A 24,085-nucleotide genomic window follows, 5' to 3' on the forward strand; every position below is an offset into this window, starting at 1 on the left:
CGAGCTAGAGTGGGGAGAGAGAGAGCGAGCTAGAGTGGGGGGGAGAGAGAGAGCGAGCTAGAGTGGGGAGAGAGAGAGAGCGAGCTAGAGTGGGGAGAGAGAGAGAGCGAGCTAGAGTGGGGGAGAGAGAGAGCGAGCTAGAGTGGGGGAGAGAGAGAGCGAGCTAGAGTGGGGGAGAGAGAGAGCGAGCTAGAGTGGGGGAGAGAGAGAGCGAGCTAGAGTGGGGAGAGAGAGAGCGAGCTAGAGTGGGGAGAGAGAGAGCGAGCTAGAGTGGGGGAGAGAGAGAGCTAGTAGAGTGGGGGAGAGAGAGAGCGAGCTAGAGTGGGGAGAGAGAGAGCGAGCTAGAGTGGGGGAGAGAGAGAGCGAGCTAGAGTGGGGGAGAGAGAGAGCGAGCTAGAGTGGGGGAGAGAGAGAGCGAGCTAGAGTGGGGGAGAGAGAGCGAGCTAGAGTGGGGGAGAGAGAGAGCGAGCTAGAGTGGGGAGAGAGAGAGAGCGAGCTAGAGTGGGGGAGAGAGAGAGCGAGCTAGAGTGGGGGAGAGAGAGCGAGCTAGAGTGGGGGAGAGAGAGAGCGAGCTAGAGTGGGGGAGAGAGAGAGCGAGCTAGAGTGGGGGGAGAGAGAGAGCGAGCTAGAGTGGGGGAGAGAGAGAGCGAGCTAGAGTGGGGGGAGAGAGAGAACGAGCTAGAGTGGGGGAGAGAGAGAACGAGCTAGAGTGGGGGAGAGAGAGAACGAGCTACAGTGGGGGAGAGAGAGAACGAGCTACAGTGGGGGAGAGAGAGAACGAGCTACAGTGGGGGAGAGAGAGAACGAGCTACAGTGGGGGAGAGAGAGAACGAGCTACAGTGGGGGAGAGAGAGAACGAGCTACAGTGGGGGAGAGAGAGAACGAGCTACAGTGGGGGAGAGAGAGAACGAGCTACAGTGGGGGAGAGAGAGAACGAGCTACAGTGGGGAGAGAGAGAGAACGAGCTACAGTGGGGAGAGAGAGAGAACGAGCTACAGTGGGGGAGAGAGAGAACGAGCTACAGTGGGGGAGAGAGAGAACGAGCTACAGTGGGGGAGAGAGAGAACGAGCTACAGTGGGGGAGAGAGAGAACGAGCTACAGTGGGGAGAGAGAGAAACGAGCTACAGTGGGGGAGAGAGAGAGCGAGCTACAGTGGGGGAGAGAGAGAGCGAGCTAGAGTGGGGGAGAGAGAGAGCGAGCTACAGTGGGGAGAGAGAGAGCGAGCTACAGTGGGGGAGAGAGAGAGCGAGCTACAGTGGGGGAGAGAGAGAGCGAGCTACAGTGGGGGAGAGAGAGAGAGCGAGCTACAGTGGGGAGAGAGAGAGAGAGCGAGCTACAGTGGGGGAGAGAGAGAGCGAGCTAGAGTGGGGAGAGAGAGAGAGCGAGCTACAGTGGGGGGAGAGAGAGAGAGCGAGCTACAGTGGGGGAGAGAGAGAGCGAGCTAGAGTGGGGGAGAGAGAGAGCGAGCTAGAGTGGGGGAGAGAGAGAGAGCGAGCTACAGTGGGGGAGAGAGAGAGAGCGAGCTACAGTGGGGAGAGAGAGAGCGAGCTACAGTGGGGAGAGAGAGAGAGCGAGCTACAGTGGGGGAGAGAGAGAGAGCGAGCTACAGTGGGGGAGAGAGAGAGAGCGAGCTACAGTGGGGAGAGAGAGAGCGAGCTAGCAGTGGGGGAGAGAGAGAGAGCGAGCTAGCAGTGGGGGAGAGAGAGAGCGAGCTACAGTGGGGGGAGAGAGAGAGAGCGAGCTACAGTGGGGAGAGAGAGAGAGAGCGAGCTAGAGTGGGGGAGAGAGAGAGAGCGAGCTAGAGTGGGGAGAGAGAGAGAGAGCGAGCTAGAGTGGGGGAGAGAGAGAGAGCGAGCTAGAGTGGGGGAGAGAGAGAGAGAGCGAGCTAGAGTGGGGGAGAGAGAGAGAGAGCGAGCTAGAGTGGGGAGAGAGAGAGAGCGAGCTAGAGTGGGGGAGAGAGAGAGAGCGAGCTAGAGTGGGGGAGAGAGAGAGCGAGCTAGAGTGGGGGAGAGAGAGAGCGAGCTAGAGTGGGGAGAGAGAGAGAGCGAGCTAGAGTGGGGAGAGAGAGAGCGAGCTAGAGTGGGGAGAGAGAGAGAGCGAGCTAGAGTGGGGGAGAGAGAGAGCGAGCTAGAGTGGGGAGAGAGAGAGAGCGAGCTAGAGTGGGGAGAGAGAGAGAGCGAGCTAGAGTGGGGGAGAGAGAGAGCGAGCTAGAGTGGGGGGAGAGAGAGAGCGAGCTAGAGTGGGGGAGAGAGAGAGCGAGCTAGAGTGGGGGAGAGAGAGAGCGAGCTAGAGTGGGGGAGAGAGAGAGCGAGCTAGAGTGGGGGAGAGAGAGAGAGCGAGCTAGAGTGGGGAGAGAGAGAGAGCGAGCTAGAGTGGGGGAGAGAGAGAGCGAGCTAGAGTGGGGGGAGAGAGAGAAACGAGCTAGAGTGGGGGAGAGAGAGAGCGAGCTAGAGTGGGGGGAGAGAGAGAGCGAGCTAGAGTGGGGGAGAGAGAGAGCGAGCTAGAGTGGGGGAGAGAGAGAGCGAGCTAGAGTGGGGGAGAGAGAGAGAGCGAGCTAGAGTGGGGGAGAGAGAGAGCGAGCTAGAGTGGGGGAGAGAGAGAGCGAGCTAGAGTGGGGGGAGAGAGAGAGCGAGCTAGAGTGGGGGGAGAGAGAGAGCGAGCTAGAGTGGGGGAGAGAGAGAGCGAGCTAGAGTGGGGGAGAGAGAGAGCGAGCTAGAGTGGGGGGAGAGAGAGAGCGAGCTAGAGTGGGGGGAGAGAGAGAGCGAGCTAGAGTGGGGGGAGAGAGAGAGCGAGCTAGAGTGGGGGGAGAGAGAGAGCGAGCTAGAGTGGGGGAGAGAGAGAGCGAGCTAGAGTGGGGGAGAGAGAGAGCGAGCTAGAGTGGGGAGAGAGAGAGCGAGCTAGAGTGGGGGAGAGAGAGAGCGAGCTAGAGTGGGGGAGAGAGAGAGCGAGCTAGAGTGGGGGGAGAGAGAGAGCGAGCTAGAGTGGGGGAGAGAGAGAGCGAGCTAGAGTGGGGGAGAGAGAGAGCGAGCTAGAGTGGGGGAGAGAGAGAGCGAGCTAGAGTGGGGGAGAGAGAGAAAGAGCTACAGTGGGGAGAGAGAACGAGCTACAGTGGGGAGAGAGAACGAGCTAGAGTGGGGAGAGTCAGCTGCAGCAGTATTGAGTCATGTACAGGCTGCAGCATTGCGATGGAAGAGCTTTTTTTATACTGCCTGCAGAGTGTAACAGTGTATATATTGGGGCTGGGAATTGCCAGGGACCTCACAATACAATATGTATTGCGATTCTCACGATTAGGGTTGTGGTGGTCGTAACATTTTGTCAGCTGTTTATTGTCATGCAAAAAACTGCCGGTCTCACGGTAATTGACCGTTAATTAACAAACACATTTAGCATCTCCAGGTGTAACCGATGCGAAATGGCTAGTTAGTTAGCGGTGGTGCGCACTAATAGCGTTTCAAATCAGTGACGTCACTCGCTCTGAGACTTGAAGTAGGGTTTCCCCTTGCGTAGCAAGGGCCGTGGCTTTTGTGGCGCGATGGGTAACGATGCTTCGTGGGGTGTCAGTTGTTGATGTGTGCAGAGGGTCCCTGGTTCGAGCCCAGGTTGGGGCGAAGAGAGGGACGGAACCTACACTGTTACACAGGCCTCCATTAATTAACAAACAGGTTTAGCATCTCCAGGCCTCCATGCATAGCCTACAAGCGGTTGATACGTGATTTTGGAATGTCAACATTTAAAAAAATATATATATATATAAAAAAAAAAAGTCTAATAAATAATTTATTTTAGGCAGGTCGAAAGAAACATGATATGAAGAAAATGTATTTCAGAAGAACAGAAAATCTGGCTAGGTTGTAGGCTTGTTCATTTAGCTGACAAGATATGCTTATAAAGTCCCATGCTATGATTTTATAGTAAGAGGAAAATAATTGAACTTCGCTGAATAAAATAGAAAAAAAAAAAGTCAATTCTGGAGTGAGTGCGCATGTGAAGTGGTTATGTTGAGCGTAAAAGTGATCATTTGAAACAGGTCCTACATGCTAGATTTAAAGTTTATTTGGCAACATACAACCATTTCTAAGATTTTACTGCGTTACAGTTCATGTCAGGAAATCAGTCAATTGAAATTAATTCATTAGGTCCTAATCTATGGATTTCACATGACTGGGAATACAGATATGTATCTGTTGGTCACAGATACAATACCTTAAAAAAAAAAAAGTAGGAGCATGGATCAGAAAAACCAGGAAGTATCTGGTGTGACCACCATTTGCCTCATGCAGCGCAACACATCTCCTTCGCATAGAGTTGATCAGGCAGAGAGAACAGTCTATATGACTTGGGTATCTTGAGCCGGACAATTTTTTGGTCCTTCCTCTGACACCGCCTAGTATATAGGTCCTGGATGACAGGAAGCTTGGCCCCAGTGATGTACTTGGCGGTACGCACTACCCTCTGTAGCGCCTTACGGTCAGATGCCGAGCGGTTGCCATACCAGGGCGGTGGTGCAACCGGTCAGGAAAATATCGATGGTGCAGCTGTCGAACCTTTTGAGGATCTGGGGACCAATGCCACATCTTGTCAGTCTCCTGGAGGGGGAATAGGTTTTGTCGTGCCCTCTTCACGACTGTCTTGGTGTGCTTGGACCATGTTAGTTTGTTGGTGATGTGGACACCAAGGAACTTGAATCTCTCGACCCACTCCACTACAGCCCCGTCGATGTGAATGGGGGACCCGTTTCAGCGCTCCTTCTCCTGTAGTCCACGTCAACTCCTTTGTCTTGCTCACGTTGAGGGAGAGGTTGTTGTCCTGGCAGTGACATCCTCCCTGTAGGCTGTCTCATCGTTGATCAGGCCTACAACTGTTGTGTCGTCAGCAAACTTAATGATGGTGTTGAGTCGTGCTTGGCCACGCAGTCGTGAGTGAACATGGAGTACAGGAGGGGACTAAGCACGCACCCCTGAGGGGCCCCCATGTTGAGGATCAGCGTGGCGGATGTGTTGTTCCCCGTCATTTTTATCATGGATTCACATACAGAAATGATGTCCACTCTCAATGACTAAACAGATTGCTGTCATCTTGCTGTTCTCCTGTTTAAACTCATCGAGTTGACCCTGGGAGAACTGCAAACTGTTCATCAGGTCCTGGACCTCTCTGGTCAGGTCGTCCATTGTTTTATTAGTTGACTCCACCAGTAATTGGACACAACACTTGAAGTGATTTTCTTGTTGTTGTAACAACTGCTTGCAGAACTCCTTTGATAGAGACACACCACTGTCCTCAACGGTACTCCCACCGGCTTTGGTCTTTATCATGGTAGCAACGTAGGCTACGCGGTTACTCCTCACAGTTCCAGACGGGGCATGTCGCAGGGAAGCTAGAAAATGCAACAAACAGCAGTGATCTAGACAGTTACAAGCACGGGACAATCCGCTGTTCCAACCACAAGGGCTAACCGTGTCGCGGGCTGTGTTCAAGCCCTCAAGGAAACCCTGCTTGCTTGTTAGGCAGCTAATAGTGGCAGCTAGGCTAGCTGCTACGCCAAGCAGCTCATCAGACCCTTGGTCGGCAGGATTCCTGGACAGATAGCAGCGGTCCCAGCAACACATGCCAACCGTGTCACGCGATCCAAATGCAAAAAAGGTAGCTAGCTAGTAACAAAACTTTTTCAGACTTTCCAAACTTACCAAAAACAACTTGTTCCGAGATCAACCGCATGTGAGGAGGACAGAGAGAGAGAGACAGAGAGAGAGACAGAGAGAGAGACACAGAGAGACAGAGAGAGACAGAGAGACACAGAGAGACACAGAGAGACACAGAGAGACACAGAGAGACACAGAGAGAGAGAGAGAGAAACAGAGACACAGAGACACACAGAGAGAGAGAGAGAGAGACAGAGACACAGAGAGACACAGAGAGACAGAGACACAGAGAGAGAGACAGAGACACAGAGAGAGAGACAGAGACACAGAGAGAGAGACAGAGACACAGAGAGAGAGACAGAGACACAGAGAGAGAGACAGAGAGAGACAGAGAGAGAGACAGAGAGAGAGACAGAGAGAGGAGAGAGTTTCTCACCTGTCTCCAGTGGTTCTCAAACACCATGAGGCAGGTCTCTGGGTCAGCAGTACAGGGACTGGAAGAGGCTACGTTCCTACTGGACCTGCCCCCTGGACCCCGAGGGGTCAGCCGGCTCAGCCAGCTCATCCTGACCTCCAGAGGGATCAAGGATCAGAGGTCAATGTTCAGGGTTCAGACAGGAGCAGGAGAGAGGCGCTGGCACATGGACAACAGGGTAGGAGAGAAGGAAGAGGGTGAGAGAGAGGGAAGAGGAGGGGAGGGAGGAGGGAAGGTGAGGGAAAGAGGAGGAGAGGAGAGGGAAGGGAGGGAGGGGGCAGTAGAGAGGACCAGGAGAGAGTCCAGATAGAGTTGGATGAGAAAAAAAGAGGCAGATTCTGTTGTGGTCGCTCTTGGGTGAGGATGTCTCTCGATGTCAGTGTTACTCTAACGGATCAGCGGTGGGTTCTCCCTGAAGACCCTGTCATCCAGTCTGCAGCTGACACCACTCCATTCCCAGGCAGAGGACCCACAGCACTGCAGGGAAACAACCACAACACAGAGGTTTTAGACGCTGGCTTGTAATATAAAACTGGGTGGTTCCAGTCCTGAATGCTGATTGGCTGACAGCCGTGGTATATCAGACCGTATAATCTGGAGGCGAAAGAAACGCACAGCTATTTAGGCGAGGTGCTGGCTAGCGGAATAGAACACCTGAAAAATTAAAAGGAGAGCTTCTGAACTCGAGGAGCTCAGATTGTGAACAACATAGTATCTAAGCTGTCCTCATCAGACCGTATACCACGGCTATGACAAAACATGGATTTTTGCTGCTCTAATTACCTTGGTAACCAGTTTATAATAGCAGTAAGGCACCTCGGGCGTTGGTGATATATGGCCAATATACCACGGCTAAGGGCTGAATCCAGGCACTCCGTGTTGCGCATAAGAACAGCCCTTAACAGGGGTATATTGGCCTTACACACCACATCTCCTCATCCCTTATTGCTTAAAATATATAATATTACAATACAGAGGGTAGGGTTGTAATATACTTGAGAAAGGCCTTTTATTGTCCCCAACTCATCTGCCAAGAAATAAAGAATTAGAGGGTATGGTAACGAAGGGCAACTCACAAATCAACCACCCCAGATGGCCTCTCACCCGAATACATCATGTCAATTCACAAGATGGCCGCTCACCCGAATACATCATGTCAATTCACAAGATGGCCGCTCACCTGAATACATCATGTCAATTCACAAGATGGCCGCTCACCCGAATACATCATGTCAATTCACAAGATGGCCGCTCACCCGAATACATCATGTCAATTCACAAGATGGCCGCTCACCCGAATACATCATGTCAATTCACAAGATGGCCGCTCACCCGAATACATCATGTCAATTCACAAGATGGCCCACCAGAAAGGACATTACACAGTTGAAGTGGGAAGTTTACATACACCATAGCCAAATACATTTAAACTCTGTTTTTCACAATTCCTGACATTTAATCCTAGTAAAAAAATCTGTCTTAGGTCAGTTAGGATCACCACTTTACTTTAAGAATGTTAAAAATAATAGTAGGGAGAATGATTTATTTCAGCTTTTATAAAACTTTCATCAAATTCCCAGTGGGTCAGAAGTTTACATACACTCAATTAGTATTTGGTAGCATTGCCTTTAAATTGTTTAACTTGTGTCAAACTTTTCAGGTAGCCTTCCACAAGCTTCCCACAATAAGTGGGGTGAATTTTGGCCCATTCCTCCTGACAGAACTGGTGTAGTTGGGTCAGGTTTGTAGGCCTCCTTGCTCACAAACGCATTTTCAATTCTGCCCACACATTTTCTATAGGATTGAGGTCAGGGCTTTGTGATGGCCACTACAATATAGAGGTAGACCGATTATGATTTTTCAACGCCGATACCGATACCGTTTATTGGAGGACCAAAACACCCGCTCCCGATTAAATCGGGCAGTTAAAATTTTTTTTTTATTTGTAATAATGACAATTACAACAATACTGAATGAACACTTATTTTAACTTAATATAATACATCAATAAAATCAATTTAGCCTCAAATAAATAATGAAACATGTTCAATTTGGTTTAAATAATGCAAAAACAAAGTGTTGGAGAAGAAAGTAAAAGTGCAATATGTGCAATGTAAAAAGCTAACGTTTAAGTTCCTTGCTCAGAACATGAGAACATATGAAAGCTGGTGGTTCCTTTTAACATGAGTCTTGAATATTCCCAGGTAAGAAGTTTTAGGTTGTAGTTATTATAGGAATTATAGGACTATTTCTCTCTATACGATTTGTATTTCATATACCTTTGACTATTGGATGTTCTTATAGGCACTTTAGTATTGCCAGTGTAACAGTTTAGCTTCCGTCCCTCTCCTCGCTCCTACCTGGGCTCGAACCTGGAACACATCGACAACAGCCACCCTCGAAGCAGCGTTACCCATGTAGAGCAAGGGGAACAACTACTCCAAGTCTCAGAGCGAGTGATGTTTGAAACGCTATTAGTGCGCACCCGCTAACTAGCTAGCCATTTCACATCGGTTACACCAGCCTAATCTTGGGAGTTGACAGACTTCAAGTCATAAACAGTGCAATGCATTGCGAAGGGCTGCTGGCAAACGCACGAAAGTGCTGTTTGAGTGAACGCTTACGAGCCTGCTGCTGCCTACCATCGCTCAGTCAGACTGCTCTATCAAATCATAGAGTTAATTATAACATAATAACACACAGAAATACGAGCCTTAGGTCATTAATATGGTCGAATCCGGAACCTATCATCTCGAAAACAAAACATTTTTCCTGTCAGTGAAATACGGAACCTTCCCGTATTTTATCTAACGGGTGGCATCCCTAAATCTAAATATTCCTGTTACATTGCACAACCTTCAATGTTATGCCATAATTACGTAAAATTCTGGCAAATTAGCTCGCAATGAGCCAGGCGGCCCAAACTGTTGCATATACCCTGACTCTGCGTGCAATGAACGCAAAATGACACAATTTCACCTGATTAATATTGCCTGCTAACCTGTATTTCTTTTAGATAAATATGCAGGTTTAAAAATATATACTTCTGTGTATTGATTTTAAGAAAGGCATTGATGTTTATGGTTAGGTACAGTCGTGCAACAATTGTGCTTTTTTCGCAAATGCGCTTTTGTTAAATCATCTCCCGTTTGGTGAAGTCGGCTGTCTTTGTTAGGAAGAAATAGTCTTCACAGTTCGCAACGAGCCAGGCGGCCTAAACTGCTGCATATACCCTGACTCTGTTTGCAAGAGAAGTGACACATTTTCCCTAGTTAAAAGAAATTCATGTTAGCAGGCAATATTAACTAAATATGCAGGTTTAAAAATATATACTTGTGTATTGATTTTAAGAAAGGCATTGATGTTTATGGTTGGAGCAACGTGTACCTAAGCGATTATATGCAACGCAGGACAGGCTAGATAAACTAGTACTATCATCAACCATGTGTAGTTAACTAGTGATTATGATTGATTGTTTTTTATAAGATAAGTTTAATGCTAGCTAGCAACTTACCTTGGCTTCTTACTGCATTCGCGTAACAGGCAGGCTCCTCGTGGAGTGCAATGTAAAGCAGGTGGTTAGAGCGTTAGACTAGTTAACCGTAAGGTTGCAAGATTGAATCCCCGAGCTGACAAGGTAAAAATCTGTCGTTCTGCCCCTGAACAAGGCAGTTAACCCACCGTTCCTAGGCCGTCATTGAAAATAAGAATGTGTTCTTAACTGACTTGCCTAGTTAAATACAGGTCCAACATTTAAATAAATAAATAAAATATTTAAAAAAATGAAAAATAAAAAATAAAAAATCGGACAAATCAGCGTCCAAAAATACCGATGTCTGATTATGAAAATTTGAAATCGGCCCTAATTAAATCGGTCGACCTCTACTCCAATACCTTGACTTTGTTGTCATCAAGCCATTTTGCCACAATTTTGGAAGTATGCTTGGGGTCATTGTCCATTTGGAAGACCCATTTGCGACCAAGCTTTAACTTTCTGACTGATGTCTTGAAATGTTGCTTCAATATATCCACATAATATTCCTTCCTCATGATGCCATCTATTTTGTGAAGTGCACTAGTCCCTCCTGCAGCAAAGCAACCCCACAACATGATGCTGCCACCCCCGTGCTTCACGGTTGGGGTGGTGTTCTTCGGCTTGCAAGCCTCCCCCTTTTTCCTCCAAACATAGCGATGGTCATTATGGCCAAGCAGTTCAATATTTGTTTCATCAGACCAGAGGACATTTCTCCAAAAAGTATGATCTTTGTCCCCAAGTGCAGTTGCAAACCGTAGTATGGCTTTTTTATGGCGGTTTTGGAGCAGTGGCTTCTTTCTTGCTGAGGGCCTTTCGATATAGGACTCATTTTACTGTGGATATAGATACTTTTGTACCCGTTTCCTGCAGCATCTTCACAAGGACCTTTGCTGTTCTGGGATTGCTTTGCACTTTTCACACCAAAGTACGTTCATCTCTAGGAGACAGAACCTGTCTCCTTCCTGAGCGGTATGATGGCTACGTGGTCCCATGGTGTTTGTACTTGCGTACTATTGTTTGTACAGATGAACGTGGTACCTTCCGGCATTTGGAAATTGCTCCCATGGATGAACCAGACTTGTGAAGGCCTACAATTTTATTTCTGAGGTCTTGGCTGATTTTTGATTTTCCCATGATGTCAAGCAAAGAGGCATGGAGTTTGAAGGTAGGCCTTGAAATATATCCACAGGTACACCTCCAATTGACTCAAATGATGTCAATTTGCCTATTAGAAGCTTCTCAAGCCATGACATCATTTTCTGGAATTTTCCAAGCTGTTTAAAGGCACACTAAGTTGACTGTATGTAAACTTCTGACCCACTGGAATTGTGATAGGGTGAATTATAAGTGAAATAATCTGTCTGTAAACAATTGTTGGAAAAATCGCTTGTGTCATGCACAAAGTAGATGTCCTAACCGACTTGCCAAAACTATAGTTTGTTTACAAGCAATTTGTGGAGTGGTTGAAAAACACATTTTAATGACTCCAACCTAAGTGTACGACTTCAACTGTAGATCCCCCCCCCATTAAACATGTAGGCAGTGTTTTTTGGCATGTGCCCTTTTGGACCAGGTTAGGACTTAACATTGTATTGGTCTAGGGTGGGAATTGTATCGAACACAGATGCCCACCAGAGGATAATAAAATATTGTACAAATACAAAATATTTCTAAATAAAATAAGAAATCCTGATGAAAGTATTAACAAAGGAGACACTATAAAAGCAGCACAATATAATTTAATATATAATATTAATATAATAATTGTTTTAGGAGTCCCCATTATGGGAATGAGAGACATTGTGTAGATGTGGTGACTAAAATATATGTACATACACACACACCTATATATTCAGTTATTCGAACCTACAGTATACATTCAACCATCTACACAAAGAGGTAGATTTAGTAAAACACAGGTGGGGTCAAGGACAGAGCTTTGTGGTGATGTCTCTTCCTGTCTTCCAATCCACTGACCGGTGGGCACAAACAGGAGAAGCAATTGTGTGAGCAAGCAGAAGATGAGTTTAAAAGTTTGTCACAGTAAGTTTCCAGCATTTCCAGAGAAAGGACGTGTTTAAAAAAAAAAAGTTGACATTTATTATGCTTTTATGTAAATGGTTCAATCTCAAATAACATCCCTCAATTCAAACACACACACACACACACACACACACCCATGTCACAGAAAGAGTTAAAAGGAGACTACAACAATACTAAAAGCTGTAAGGAGTAGTTTTATCGATATAGTACGTTTTAATTTAGTAAAAAATTTGTATATGGCTGATGTATTTTATAATTAGGGAGCACTCCGTATGAATTTAAAAAATAATTTATATTAATGAGTGTAAAGCAAATCATGAACATCCAATGGAGATTGGTAATAAATACATACAGTAATATGGTAGACTAGATTAAAACACCAATACATACAGTAATATGGTAGACTAGATTAAAACACCAATACATACAGTAATATGGTAGACTAGATTAAAGCACCAATACATACAGTAATATGGTAGACTAGATTAAAACACCAATACATACAGTAATATGGTAAACTAGATTAAAGCACCAACACATACAGTAATATGGTAGACTAGATTAAAGCACCAATACATACAGTAATATGGTAGACTAGATTAAAGCACCAACACATACAGTAATATGGTAGACTAGATTAAAACACCAACACATACAGTAATATGGTAGACTAGATTAAAACACCAATACATACAGTAATATGGTAGACTAGATTAAAGCACCAACACATACAGTAATATGGTAGACTAGATTAAAACACCAACACATACAGTAATATGGTAGACTAGATTAAAACACCAATACATACAGTAATATGGTAGACTAGATTAAAACACCAATACATACAGTAATATGGTAGACTAGATTAAAGCACCAACACATACAGTAATATGGTAGACTAGATTAAAACACCAACACATACAGTAATATGGTAGACTAGATTAAAACACCAATACATACAGTAATATGGTAGACTAGATTAAAACACCAATACATACAGTAATATGGTAGACTAGATTAAAACACCAATACATACAGTAATATGGTAGACTAGATTAAAACACCAATACATACAGTAATATGGTAGACTAGATTAAAACACCAATACATACAGTAATATGGTAGACTAGATTAAAACACCAATACATACAGTAATATGGTAGACTAGATTAAAACACCAATACATACAGTAATATGGTAGACTAGATTAAAGCACCAATACATACAGTAATATGGTAGACTAGATTAAAACACCAATACATACAGTAATATGGTAGACTAGATTAAAACACCAATACATACAGTAATATGGTAGACTAGATTAAAACACCAATACATACAGTAATATGGTAGACTAGATTAAAACACCAATACATACAGTAATATGGTAGACTAGATTAAAGCACCAATACATACAGTAATATGGTAGACTAGATTAAAGCACCAATACATACAGTAATATGGTAGACTAGATTAAAGCACCAATACATACAGTAATATGGTAGACTAGATTAAAGCACCAATACATACAGTAATATGGTAGACTAGATTAAAACACATACGATGCCTTCCAGTAAGGACAAGGTAAAACGGGGAGTGGCCCCCCCCCCCGAACAGAAGTTAGAAAACTTATTTTTTTGTTTTGTCTGTAATTAAAAAACCTCTTATGAAACGTTCGAGGGAATGTTGTCTGTGCTAAGGGTCACTCATCTGTTTCAGAGTGTGACTAGGAAACATGTAACTCAGGAGTTTTGTACTCAACGCCACTGCTCTCTCTCTCTCTCTCTCTCTCTTCCTCTCCTCCCGGAGGTTTGGGACCAAGCAAAGGTCATTGTTGCTAAACATTAACCATTAGGTCCTTAAGCCTACGACTTTCTCTAGGGGGTGGGGGTAGAGATGGGCCTTGGGATGAGAGGTTCTCTCTAGGGGGGTGGGGTAGAGATGGACCTTGGGATGAGAGGTGCTCTCTAGGGGGGTGGGGTAGAGATGGACCTTGGGATGAGAGGTGCTCTCTAGGGGGGTGGGGTAGAGATGGGCCTTGGGATGAGAGGTGCTCTCTAGGGGGTAGAGATGGACCTTGGGATGAGAGGTGCTCTCTAGGGGTAGAGATGGACCTTGGGATGAGAGGTGCTCTCTAGGGGAGAGATGGACCTTGGGATGAGAGGTGCTCTCTAGGGGGTAGAGATGGGCCTTGGGATGAGAGGTGCTCTCTAGGGGGTAGAGATGGGCCTTGGGATGAGAGGTTCTCTCTAGGGGGTAGAGATGGGCCTTGGGATGAGAGGTTCTCTCTAGGGGGTAGAGATGGGCCTTGGGATGAGAGGTGCTCTCTAGGGGGTAGAGATGGGCCTTGGGATGAGAGGTGCTCTCTAGGGGGTAGAGATGGGCCTTGGGATGAGAGGTGCTCTCTAGGGGGTAGAGATGGGCCTTGGGATGAGAGGTTCTCTCTAGGGGGTAGAGATGGGCCTTGGGATGAGAGGTTCTCTCTAGAGGGGTGGGGTAGAGATGGTCAGAACATAGAGATTGTAGAAGAATAGAGATATTTATTTTATTTAATCTTTATTTAATCAGGTAGGCTAGTTGAGAACAAGTTCTCATTTGCAACTGCGACCTGGCCAAGATAAAGCAAAGCAATTCGACACATACAACACAGAGTTACACATGGAATAAACAAAACATACAGTCAATAATGCAGTAGAACAAAAGAAAACAAAAAGTCTATATACAGTGAGTGCAAATGAGGTAAGTTAAGGCAATAAATAGGCCATGGTGGCGAAGTAATTACAATATAGCAATTAAACATTGGAATGGTAGATGTGCAGAAGATGAATGTGCAAGTAGAGATACTGGGGTGCAAAGGAGCAAGATAAATAAATAAATACAGTATGGGGATGAGGTAGGTAGATAGATGGGCTGTTTACAGATGGGCTATGTACAGGTGCAGTGGTCTGTGAGCTGGGTGTCCTCTTGGACAATAAGCTTCAGAGGAGTAAATGTACAGACCTGATCTACATAGAGCAGACTGTACTTTCTCAAAAAGCTGGGATCTTTTAATGTTAATTGTACTACACTGACTCTGTTTTACAAAATCTTTCATTGACAGTATTTTAACTTTTTGTATTATTTCTTGGTTTGGCAATGCCACTGTCAGCCAGAGAAATATGCTGAAAAGGATTATCACCACAGCAAGTAAGGTACTTGGAGTCAAAGACAGACCTGGATGAGATCTTTAAGGTCAGGGCTCTCCCCAAGGCTCACAAAATCATTTTAGACCCAAGCCACCCCCTGTACCCGGACTTTGAAATACTCCTCTCTGGGTGCAGGTATAGGGCACCCCTCAGCAGGAAAAACACAACTAGACAATCATTTGTGCCAGGTGTGATATCCCTCCTAAATAGCTCGGGCTAATGTTCCTATCCACCCAGTAAGGCCAGCAGGCTAATGTTCCTATCCACCCAGTAAGGCCAGCAGGCTAATGTTCCTATCGACCCAGTAAGGCCAGCAGGCTAATGTTCCTATCCACCCAGTAAGACCAGCAGGCTAATGTTCCTATCCACCCAGTAAGGCCAGTAAGGCTAATGTTCCTATCCACCCAGCAAGGCTAATGTTCCTATCCACCCAGCAAGGCTAGCAGGCTAATGTTCCTATCCACCCAGCAAGGCTAATGTTCCTATCCACCCAGCAAGGCTAATGTTCCTATCCACCCAGCAAGGCTAATGTTCCTATCCACCCAGTAAGGCCAGCAGGCTAATGTTCCTATCCACCCAGTAAGGCCAGCAGGCTAATGTTCCTATCCACCCAGTAAGGCCAGCAGGCTAATGTTCCTATCCACCCAGCAAGGCTAATGTTCCTATCCACCCAGTAAGGCCAGCAGGCTAATGTTCCTATCCACCCAGTAAGGCCAGCAGGCTAATGTTCCTATCCACCCAGTAAGGCCAGCAGGCTAATGTTCCTATCGACCCAGTAAGGCCAGCAGGCTAATGTTCCTATCCACCCAGCAAGGCCAGCAGGCTAATGTTCCTATCCACCCAGTAAGGCCAGCAGGCTAATGTTCCTATCCACCCAGTAAGACCAGCAGGCTAATGTTCCTATCGACCCAGTAAGGCCAGCAGGCTAATGTTCCTATCCACCCAGTAAGGCCAGTAAGGCTAATGTTCCTATCCACCCAGTAAGGCCAGCAGGCTAATGTTCCTATCCACCCAGTAAGGCCAGTAAGGCTAATGTTCCTATCCACCCAGCAAGGCCAGCAGGCTAATGTTCCTATCCACCCAGTAAGACCAGCAGGCTAATGTTCCTATAGACCCAGTAAGGCCAGCAGGCTAATGTTCCTATCCACCCAGTAAGACCAGCAGGCTAATGTTCCTATCCACCCAGCAAGGCTAATGTTCCTATCGACCCAGTAAGGCCAGCAGGCTAATGTTCCTATCCACCCAGTAAGACCAGCAGGCTAATGTTCCTATCCACCCAGCAAGGCTAATGTTCCTATCCACCCAGCAAGGCTAGCAGGCTAATGTTCCTATCCACCCAGCAAGGCTAATGTTCCTATCCACCCAGCAAGGCTAATGTTCCTATCCACCCAGCAAGGCTAATGTTCCTATCCACCCAGCAAGGCTAATGTTCCTATCCACCCAGTAAGGCTAATGTTCCTATCCACCCAGTAAGGCCAGCAGGCTAATGTTCCTATCCACCCAGTAAGGCCAGCAGGCTAATGTTCATATCCACCCAGTAAGACCAGCAGGCTGGTCTATTTTTATTGGTATGTAACTGTTATGAAAGTTGTATTGTCAATTTTGTTTTGTTATTTTAAAAAACGCCACTTTAAACGTGTACAATAAAGTCAGTACAGTAAAGACAGCAGGAGAGTGGGAAAACAAGAGAGATGAAGCATGTGAGAGGAAGAGCAAGAGAAGGAGAGAAAGAACGTGGGAGGATGATTCACCACTTAGGACCAGAATATCTAAATTAACCTCGGGTTGGAACCAAAATTATTTCCCAATGTTCTGAACAGAACCATTTTAACACAAGTGTAGTGTAGGGTACGATATGTGACTGAAACTTTGCGGGTGAGGAGAACTCTGGGTAATAAGGCGTTGGGCATCTTGTTGTTATGACGTGCATGACTTGAATTTGCAGAATTATACATACGGAGGAGTAGCTTCTATAGAGGAGCTTTGAATGTCTTTTTAACTTCAGAAAGTTGGCTTAACTAAACGTTGGACCAGAACTAGCCCTTGGCCATGACTCAGTTCCATTACATTACGCATGATGTCGCCTAGAGTTTCAGAGAGCTAGACCAGAGCTAGCTAACAGGCTAGCTAGCTAACAAGAAAGCTTGTGTGTGCGCAGAGTGGCACCAGAAATAAAGTAAACTATCCAATGTGAAACGTGATAACTGTAGTATCCTTAACTAGCATTGAAAAAGTTCATAACTGTTCTCTAATTAAACCTCTCCCTAATGTCTGAATCAGGCCTGTAAAGCCAGTAGCTACAGTAGACTGGGGGGGAGGGGCTACAGTAGACTGTAAGCCTAGGGGGGAGGGGCTACAGTAGACTGTATGCCTAGGGGGGAGGGGCTACAGTAGACTGTATGCCTAGGGGAAGAGGGGCTACAGTAGACTGTATGCCTAGGGAAGAGGGGCTACAGTAGACTGTATGCCTAGGGGGGAGGGGCCACAGTAGACTGTATGCCTAGGGGGGGGCTACAGTAGACTGTATGCCTAGGGGGGGGCTACAGTAGACTGTATGCCTAGGGGGGGAGGGGCTACAGTAGACTGTATGCCTAGGGGGGGAGGGGCTACAGTAGACTGTATGCCTAGGGGGGAGGGGCTACAGTAAACTGTATGCCTAGGGGGGAGGGGCTACAGTAGACTGTATGCCTAGGGGGGGAGGGGCTACAGTAGACTGTATGCCTAGGGGGGGAGGGGCTACAGTAGACTGTATGCCTGGGGGGGAGGGGCTACAGTAAACTGTATGCCTAGGGGGGGAGGGGCTACAGTAGACTGTATGCCTAGGGGGGGGAGGGGCTACAGTAGACTGTATGCCTAGGGGGGAGGGGCAGGTAGCCTATACAAACAAAGATTTTCAGCTGGCAGGCAGACACTGGAATAAGTTTGAGTGACAGTGAGGGCTTTGCATAGGCGCTTTGTTGCATTTTTCTTTTGTGGGACTGGGGGGGGAAATGCCCAGAACGTAGAAAGAACATTATCAACCGGTTCAAAAGCTTTTAAAATAACAGTTACGTTCCAATGTTGTTCTTTGTGACCGAGTACCAATATGACAGTTAAGATCACAGTAGAGTATTTTACAATAGCAATGATTGACAGGATCTAAAACAATTAAATCTTGATGATTGTACAGTCGGACCTCGGCGTTACTCTGGACCCTGATCTCTCTTTTGACGAACACGTCAATAATATTTCAAAAGGACAGCTTTGAAACATTGAAAATATCTGAAAAACTTTCTGTCCAGAAATTATGCAGAAAAATGTATCTATGCTTTTTGTCACTTCTAGATTAGACTACTGCAATGCTATACTCTCCGGCTTGATCTCTGGCTTCCTCAAGTCATTTGTGTGTCTTAATTATTTGACCAAACAGTGTGCTTAAAAGCATCAGACTGTACATATAGTTGTTTTTATTAAAACAGATGGGGTGTTCCTATAAATGGGAAAATGCATCTTTTAAATATAGACTACATTACCACCCCCCCTAATCTGATAGTGGTAGATGTCTAGTCTCCCTTATGGCTCAGTACAGGTGCCTACATAGTACATACACTATAGTAGGACTGACCCCATTTAGTCGACGGCTCGATACACTGTTGATCAACCAAGATTATTATTATTTTTTTTTAATAGTTGAGCAGTTTAAAATATACACCTATTTTTTTAATGGCACATGAGACACCGGTCTGATTCACGGCTGTCTCAGCGGACTAAACCATTGTGGAGGACGAGGGGATGGCATACCGAGTATTTTTTGAATTTTGATTAACCACATGATACAGTGGCTTGCGAAAGTATTCATCCCCCTTCAGCATTTGTCCTATTTTGCTGCCTTTCAACCTGCAATAAAAAAAAAAAAATTGAGGGGTTTGTATCATTTGATTAACACAACATGCCTACCACTTTGAAGATGCAAAATATTTGTTATTGTGGAACAGACAAGAAATAAAAGAAACAGAAAACTTGAGCGTGCATAACTATTCACCCCCCCAAAGTCAATACTTTGTAGAGCCACCTTTTGCAGCTTTTACAGCTGCAAATCTCTTGGGGTATGTCTCTATAAGCTTGGCACATCTAGCCACTGGGATTTTTGCCCATTCTTCAAAGCAAAACTGCTCCAGCTCCTTCAAATTGGATGGGTTCAGCTGGTGTAGAGCAATCTTTAAATCATACCACAGATTCTCAATTGGACTGAGGTCTGGGCTTTGACTAGGCCATTCCAAGACAATTAAATGTTTCCCCTTAAAACACTCGAGTGTTGCTTTAGCAGTATGCTTAGGGTCATTGTCCTGCTGGAAGGTGAACCTCCATCCCCGTCTCAAATCTCTGAAAGACTGAAACAGGTTTCCCTCAAGAATTTCCCTGTATTTAGTGCCATCCATCATTCCTTCAATTTCCCAGTCCCTGCCGATGAAAAACAACTCCACAGCATGGTGGTGGCAGCATGGTGTTCTCGGTGTGATGAGAGGTGTTGGGTTTGCGACAGACATAGCATTTTCCTCGATAGCCAAAAAGCTCAATTTTAGTCTCATCTGACCAGAGTACCTTCTTCCATATGTTTGGGGAGTCTCACACATGCCTTTTGGCGAACACCAAACGTGTTTGCTTACTCTTTTCCTTTAAGCAATGGCTCTTTTCTGGCGACTCTTCCATAAAGCCCAGCTCTGTGGAGAGTACAGCTTAAAGTGTCCTATGGACAGATACTCCAATCTCTGCTGTGGCGCTTTGCAGCTCCTTCAGGGTTATCTTTGGTCTCTTTGTTGCCTCTCTGATTAATGCCCTCGTCTGTGAGTTTTGGTGGGCGGCCCTCTCTTGACAGGTTTGTTGTGGTGCCATATTCTTTCTATGTTTTAATAAAGGATTTAATGTTGCTCCGTGGGATGTTCAAAGTTTCTGATATTTTTTATAACCCAACCCTGATCTGTACTTCTCCACAACTCTGTCCCTGACCTGTTTGGAGAGCTCCTTGGTCTTCATGGTGCCGCTTGCTTGGTGAAGCCCCTTGCTTAGCGGTGTTTCAGACCCCGGGGCCTTTCAGAACAGGTGTATATACACACACACTGAGATCAAGTGACACTTACATTGGACACTTACATTGCACACAGGTAGACTTTATTTAACTAATTATGTGACTTCTGAAGGTAATTGCTTGCACCAGATCTAATTTAGGGGCTTCATAGCAAAGGGGGTGAATACATAAGCACACACCACTTTTCCGTATCAATTTTTTTTTAAACAAGTTAAAAAAAAAAAACATTAAAAATCACTTCACCAATTTGGACTATTTTGTGTATGTCCATTACAATGAAATCCAAATAAAAATCCATTTAAATTTACAGGTTGTAATGCAACAAAAATAGGAAAAACCCGAAGGGGGATGAATACTTTTGCAAGGCGCTGTAATGATTTAGATACGAAAGACATTATTATAAAATGAAACAAAATGTGCATATAAAAATCATAACTAGCACGCAGATCGGTACAAATGGTTAGATAAATTGGCACTCCAAATGGAGAAGTTGGTGTAGTCTATTTGGTGCGTAACAGTAGGATGTGAAGACCAGCAGCAGCGGGAGGAGGAGCTCTTGCTCCCACGAGTCATTTGTGTGTCTTAATTATTTAAAATCAGTGTGCTTAAAAGCTAACAGACAAACTCAGTACATCGTTTTTTTTTAAAGTTATCTTTGCCCAGAAAACTTGGGGGGGGGTGTAAACTCACCCGCAGGCCGGGTGGATTTACACATAGGGTGTCTATATAGGGAAAAATTGCAACCATGGACATGCATAAATTAAAACACTCATCACATACGTTGCTGCTACTGTCTATCATCTATCCCGTTGCCCCCCCACCCCCACCCACCTATTCGCACATATCTACCTCAATTACCTCGTAACCCCTGCACATCGACTCGGCCCTGGAACCCAATGTATATAGCCAAGTTATAATTTATTCCTCGTGTTACAATTTTTATTTATTTATTTCATTGTATTCTGCATTGTTGAGAAGGGCTCCTCAGAAAGCATTTCATTGTTAATCTACACCTGTTGTTAACGAAGCGTGTGACAATTAAAATGTAATTTGACAGACACACACACACACAGAGATCCAGGTCAGAATGGCTCAGCTCATTCCCTCCACCAGGAGCAGGTTTTAATATAGAATGGAACATTAATGTGTTTATGCAACTAATGTTAGTGCATCCAACCAAATCGCATCAAACTGAAACATATCATTCTCATCTGGCATCCAGAGTCCATGTGTCTAGATACTAGAGGTCAACCGATTATGATTTTTCAACGCCGATACAGATTATTGGAGGGCCAAAAAAGCTGATACCGATTAATCGGCCGATTTTTTATATATATATATTTTTTGTAATAATGACAATTACAACAATACTGAATAAACACTTCTTTTAACTTAATATAATACATCAATAAAATCAATTTAGCCTCAAATAAATAATGAAACATGTTCAATTTGGTTTAAATAATGCAAAAACAAAGTGTTGGAGAAGAAAGTAAGAGCAATATGTGTCATGTAAAAAAGCTAACGTTTAAGTTCCTTGCTCAGAACATGAGAACATATGAAAGCTGGTGGTTCCTTTTAACATGAGTCTTCAATATTCCCAGGTAAGAAGTTTTAGTTTGTAGTTATTATAGGAATTATAGGACCATCTCTCTCTATAGGATTTGTATTTCATATACCTTTGACTATTGGATGTTCTTATAGGCACTTTAGTATTGCCAGTGTAACAGTTTAGCTTCCGTCCCTCTCCTCGCTCCTACCTGGGCTCGAACCAGGAACACATCGACACCAGCCACCCTCGAAGCAGCGTCACCCATGTAGAGCAAGGGGAACAACTACTCCAAGTCTCAGAGCGAGTGACGTTTGAAACGCTATTAGCGCGCACCCGGCTAACTAGCTAGCCATTTCACATCGGTTACACCAGCCTCATCTTGGGAGTTGACAGGCTTGAAGTCATAAACAGCACAATGCATTGCGAAGGGCTGCTGGCAAAACGCACAAAAGTGCTGTTTGAATGAATGCTTACGAGCCTGCTGCTGCCTACCACCGCTCAGTCAGACTGCTCTATCAAATCATAGACTTAATTATAACATAATAACACACAGAAACACGAGCCTTAGGTCATTAATATGGTCTAATCCGGAAACTATCATCTCGAAAACAAAACGTTATTCCTGTTACATTGCACATCCTTCAGTGTTATGTCATAATTACGTAAAATTCAGGCAAATTAGTTCGCAACGAGCCAGGCGGCCCAAACTGTTTCATATACCCTGACTGCGTGCAATGAACGCAAAATGACACAATTTCACCTGGTTAATATTGCCTGCTAACCTGGATTTCTTTTAGCTAAATATGCAGGTTTAAAAATATATACTTCTGTGTATTGATTTTAAGAAAGGCATTGATGTTTATGGTTATGTACAGTCGTGCAACGATTGTGCTTTTTCCGCAAATGCGCTTTTGTTAAATCATCCCCCGTTTGGCGAAGTCGGCTGTCTTTGTTAGGAAGAAATAGTCTTCACAGTTCGCAACGAGCCAGGCGGCCCAAACTGCTGCATATACCCTGACTCTGTTTGCAAGAGAAGTGACACATTTTCCCTAGTTAAAAGAAATTCATGTTAGCAGGCAATATTAACTAAATAGGTTTAAAAATATATACTTGTGTATTGATTTTAAGAAAGGCATTGATGTTTATGGTTGGAGCAACGTGTACCTAAGCGATTATATGCAACGCAGGACAGGCTAGATAAACTAGTACTATCATCAACCATGTGTAGTTAACTAGTGATTATGATTGATTGATTGTTTTTTATAAAAGATAAGTTTAATGCTAGCTAGCAACTTACCTTGGCTTCTTACTGCATTCGCGTAACAGGCAGGCTCCTCGTGGAGTGCAATGTAAAGCAGGTGGTTAGAGCGTTAGACTAGTTAACCGTAAGGTTGCAAGATTGAATCCCCGAGCTGACAAGGTAAAAATCTGTCGTTCTGCCCCTGAACAAGGCAGTTAACCCACCGTTCCTAGGCCGTCATTGAAAATAAGAATGTGTTCTTAACTGACTTGCCTAGTTAAATAAAAGGTCTTAAAAATATAAATAAAAATAAATAAATAAATAAATAACGGCCAAATCGGCTTCCAAAAATACCGATTTCCGATTGTTATGAAAACTTGAAAAATCGGCCCTAATTAAATCGGCCATTCCGATTAAACGGTCGACCTCAACTAGATACGCATGGTTCCCATCTGGCATCCAGAGTCCACGTGTCTAGATACGCATGGTTCCCATCTGGCATCCAGAGTCCATGTGTCTAAATACACATGGTTCCCATCTGGCATCCAGAGTCCATGTGTCTAAATACACATGGTTCCCATCTGGCATCCAGAGTCCATGTGTCTAGATACGCATGGTTCCCATCTGGCATCCAGAGTCCATGTGTCTAGATACGCATGGTTCCCATCTGGCATCCAGAGTCCATGTGTCTAAATACGCATGGTTCCCATCTGGCATCCAGAGTCCACGTGTCTAGATACGCATGGTTCCCATCTGGCATCCAGAGTCCACGTGTCTAAATACGCATGGTTCCCATCTGGCATCCAGAGTCCATGTGTCTAGATACGCATGGTTCCCATCTGGCATCCAGAGTCCATGTGTCTAGATACACATGGTTCCCATCTGGCATCCAGAGTCCATGTGTCTAGATATGTATGGTTCCCATCTGGCATCCAGAGTCCATGTGTCTAAATACACATGGTTCCCATCTGGCATCCAGAGTCCATGTGTCTAGATATGTATGGAATCATAGCCTGGGAAGGTCCTAAAGTCGCTGTGACCTTCAAAAATAACAAGAATGAAAGTCTGTAGCCTAAGGATAGGCTATTCTCAAATAATATTGTCTATTCTATTTTTCTATTATCAAATAAAGCTATTTAAAATCATCCAGTTCTTAAGGACGGTAGACTACTTCTATCCAGCAGTAAAATCGAGCAATACAATAACAACACACACACAATTATTTTGTTTGTCGCAACCATTCTCTGTAAACACTGTCGTGTGTGAAAAGCCCAGGAGGCCGGGCCGTTTCTGAGATACTGGAACCGGTGCGCCTGGCCCCGATGATCATACCATGTGGCTCAGTTG

The 24,085-nt window shown here is 45.0% G+C and overlaps 1 protein-coding gene across 3 annotated transcripts in view; it reads right to left on the bottom strand.

Annotated features, from left to right (window-relative positions):
* The window catches only part of LOC106586904 (FHF complex subunit HOOK interacting protein 1B), a 106,585-nt gene that overhangs the window by 63,599 nt on the left and 18,901 nt on the right, over positions 1 to 24,085 (bottom strand). For all 3 annotated transcript variants that reach the window (XR_006762022.1, XM_045707819.1, XM_045707818.1), the window contains exon 3: positions 6,080 to 6,595. Coding sequence is in view for 2 of the 3 variants with exons in the window: in XM_045707819.1 (XP_045563775.1) it covers positions 6,080 to 6,208 (129 nt within the window). In the remaining variant the exon portion in view is untranslated. The remainder of the gene's footprint in view (positions 1 to 6,079; positions 6,596 to 24,085) is intronic.

The sequence above is a fragment of the Salmo salar genome, chromosome ssa25 (assembly GCF_905237065.1).
Source record: "Salmo salar chromosome ssa25, Ssal_v3.1, whole genome shotgun sequence".
Taxonomy (NCBI): Eukaryota; Metazoa; Chordata; class Actinopteri; order Salmoniformes; family Salmonidae; genus Salmo; species Salmo salar.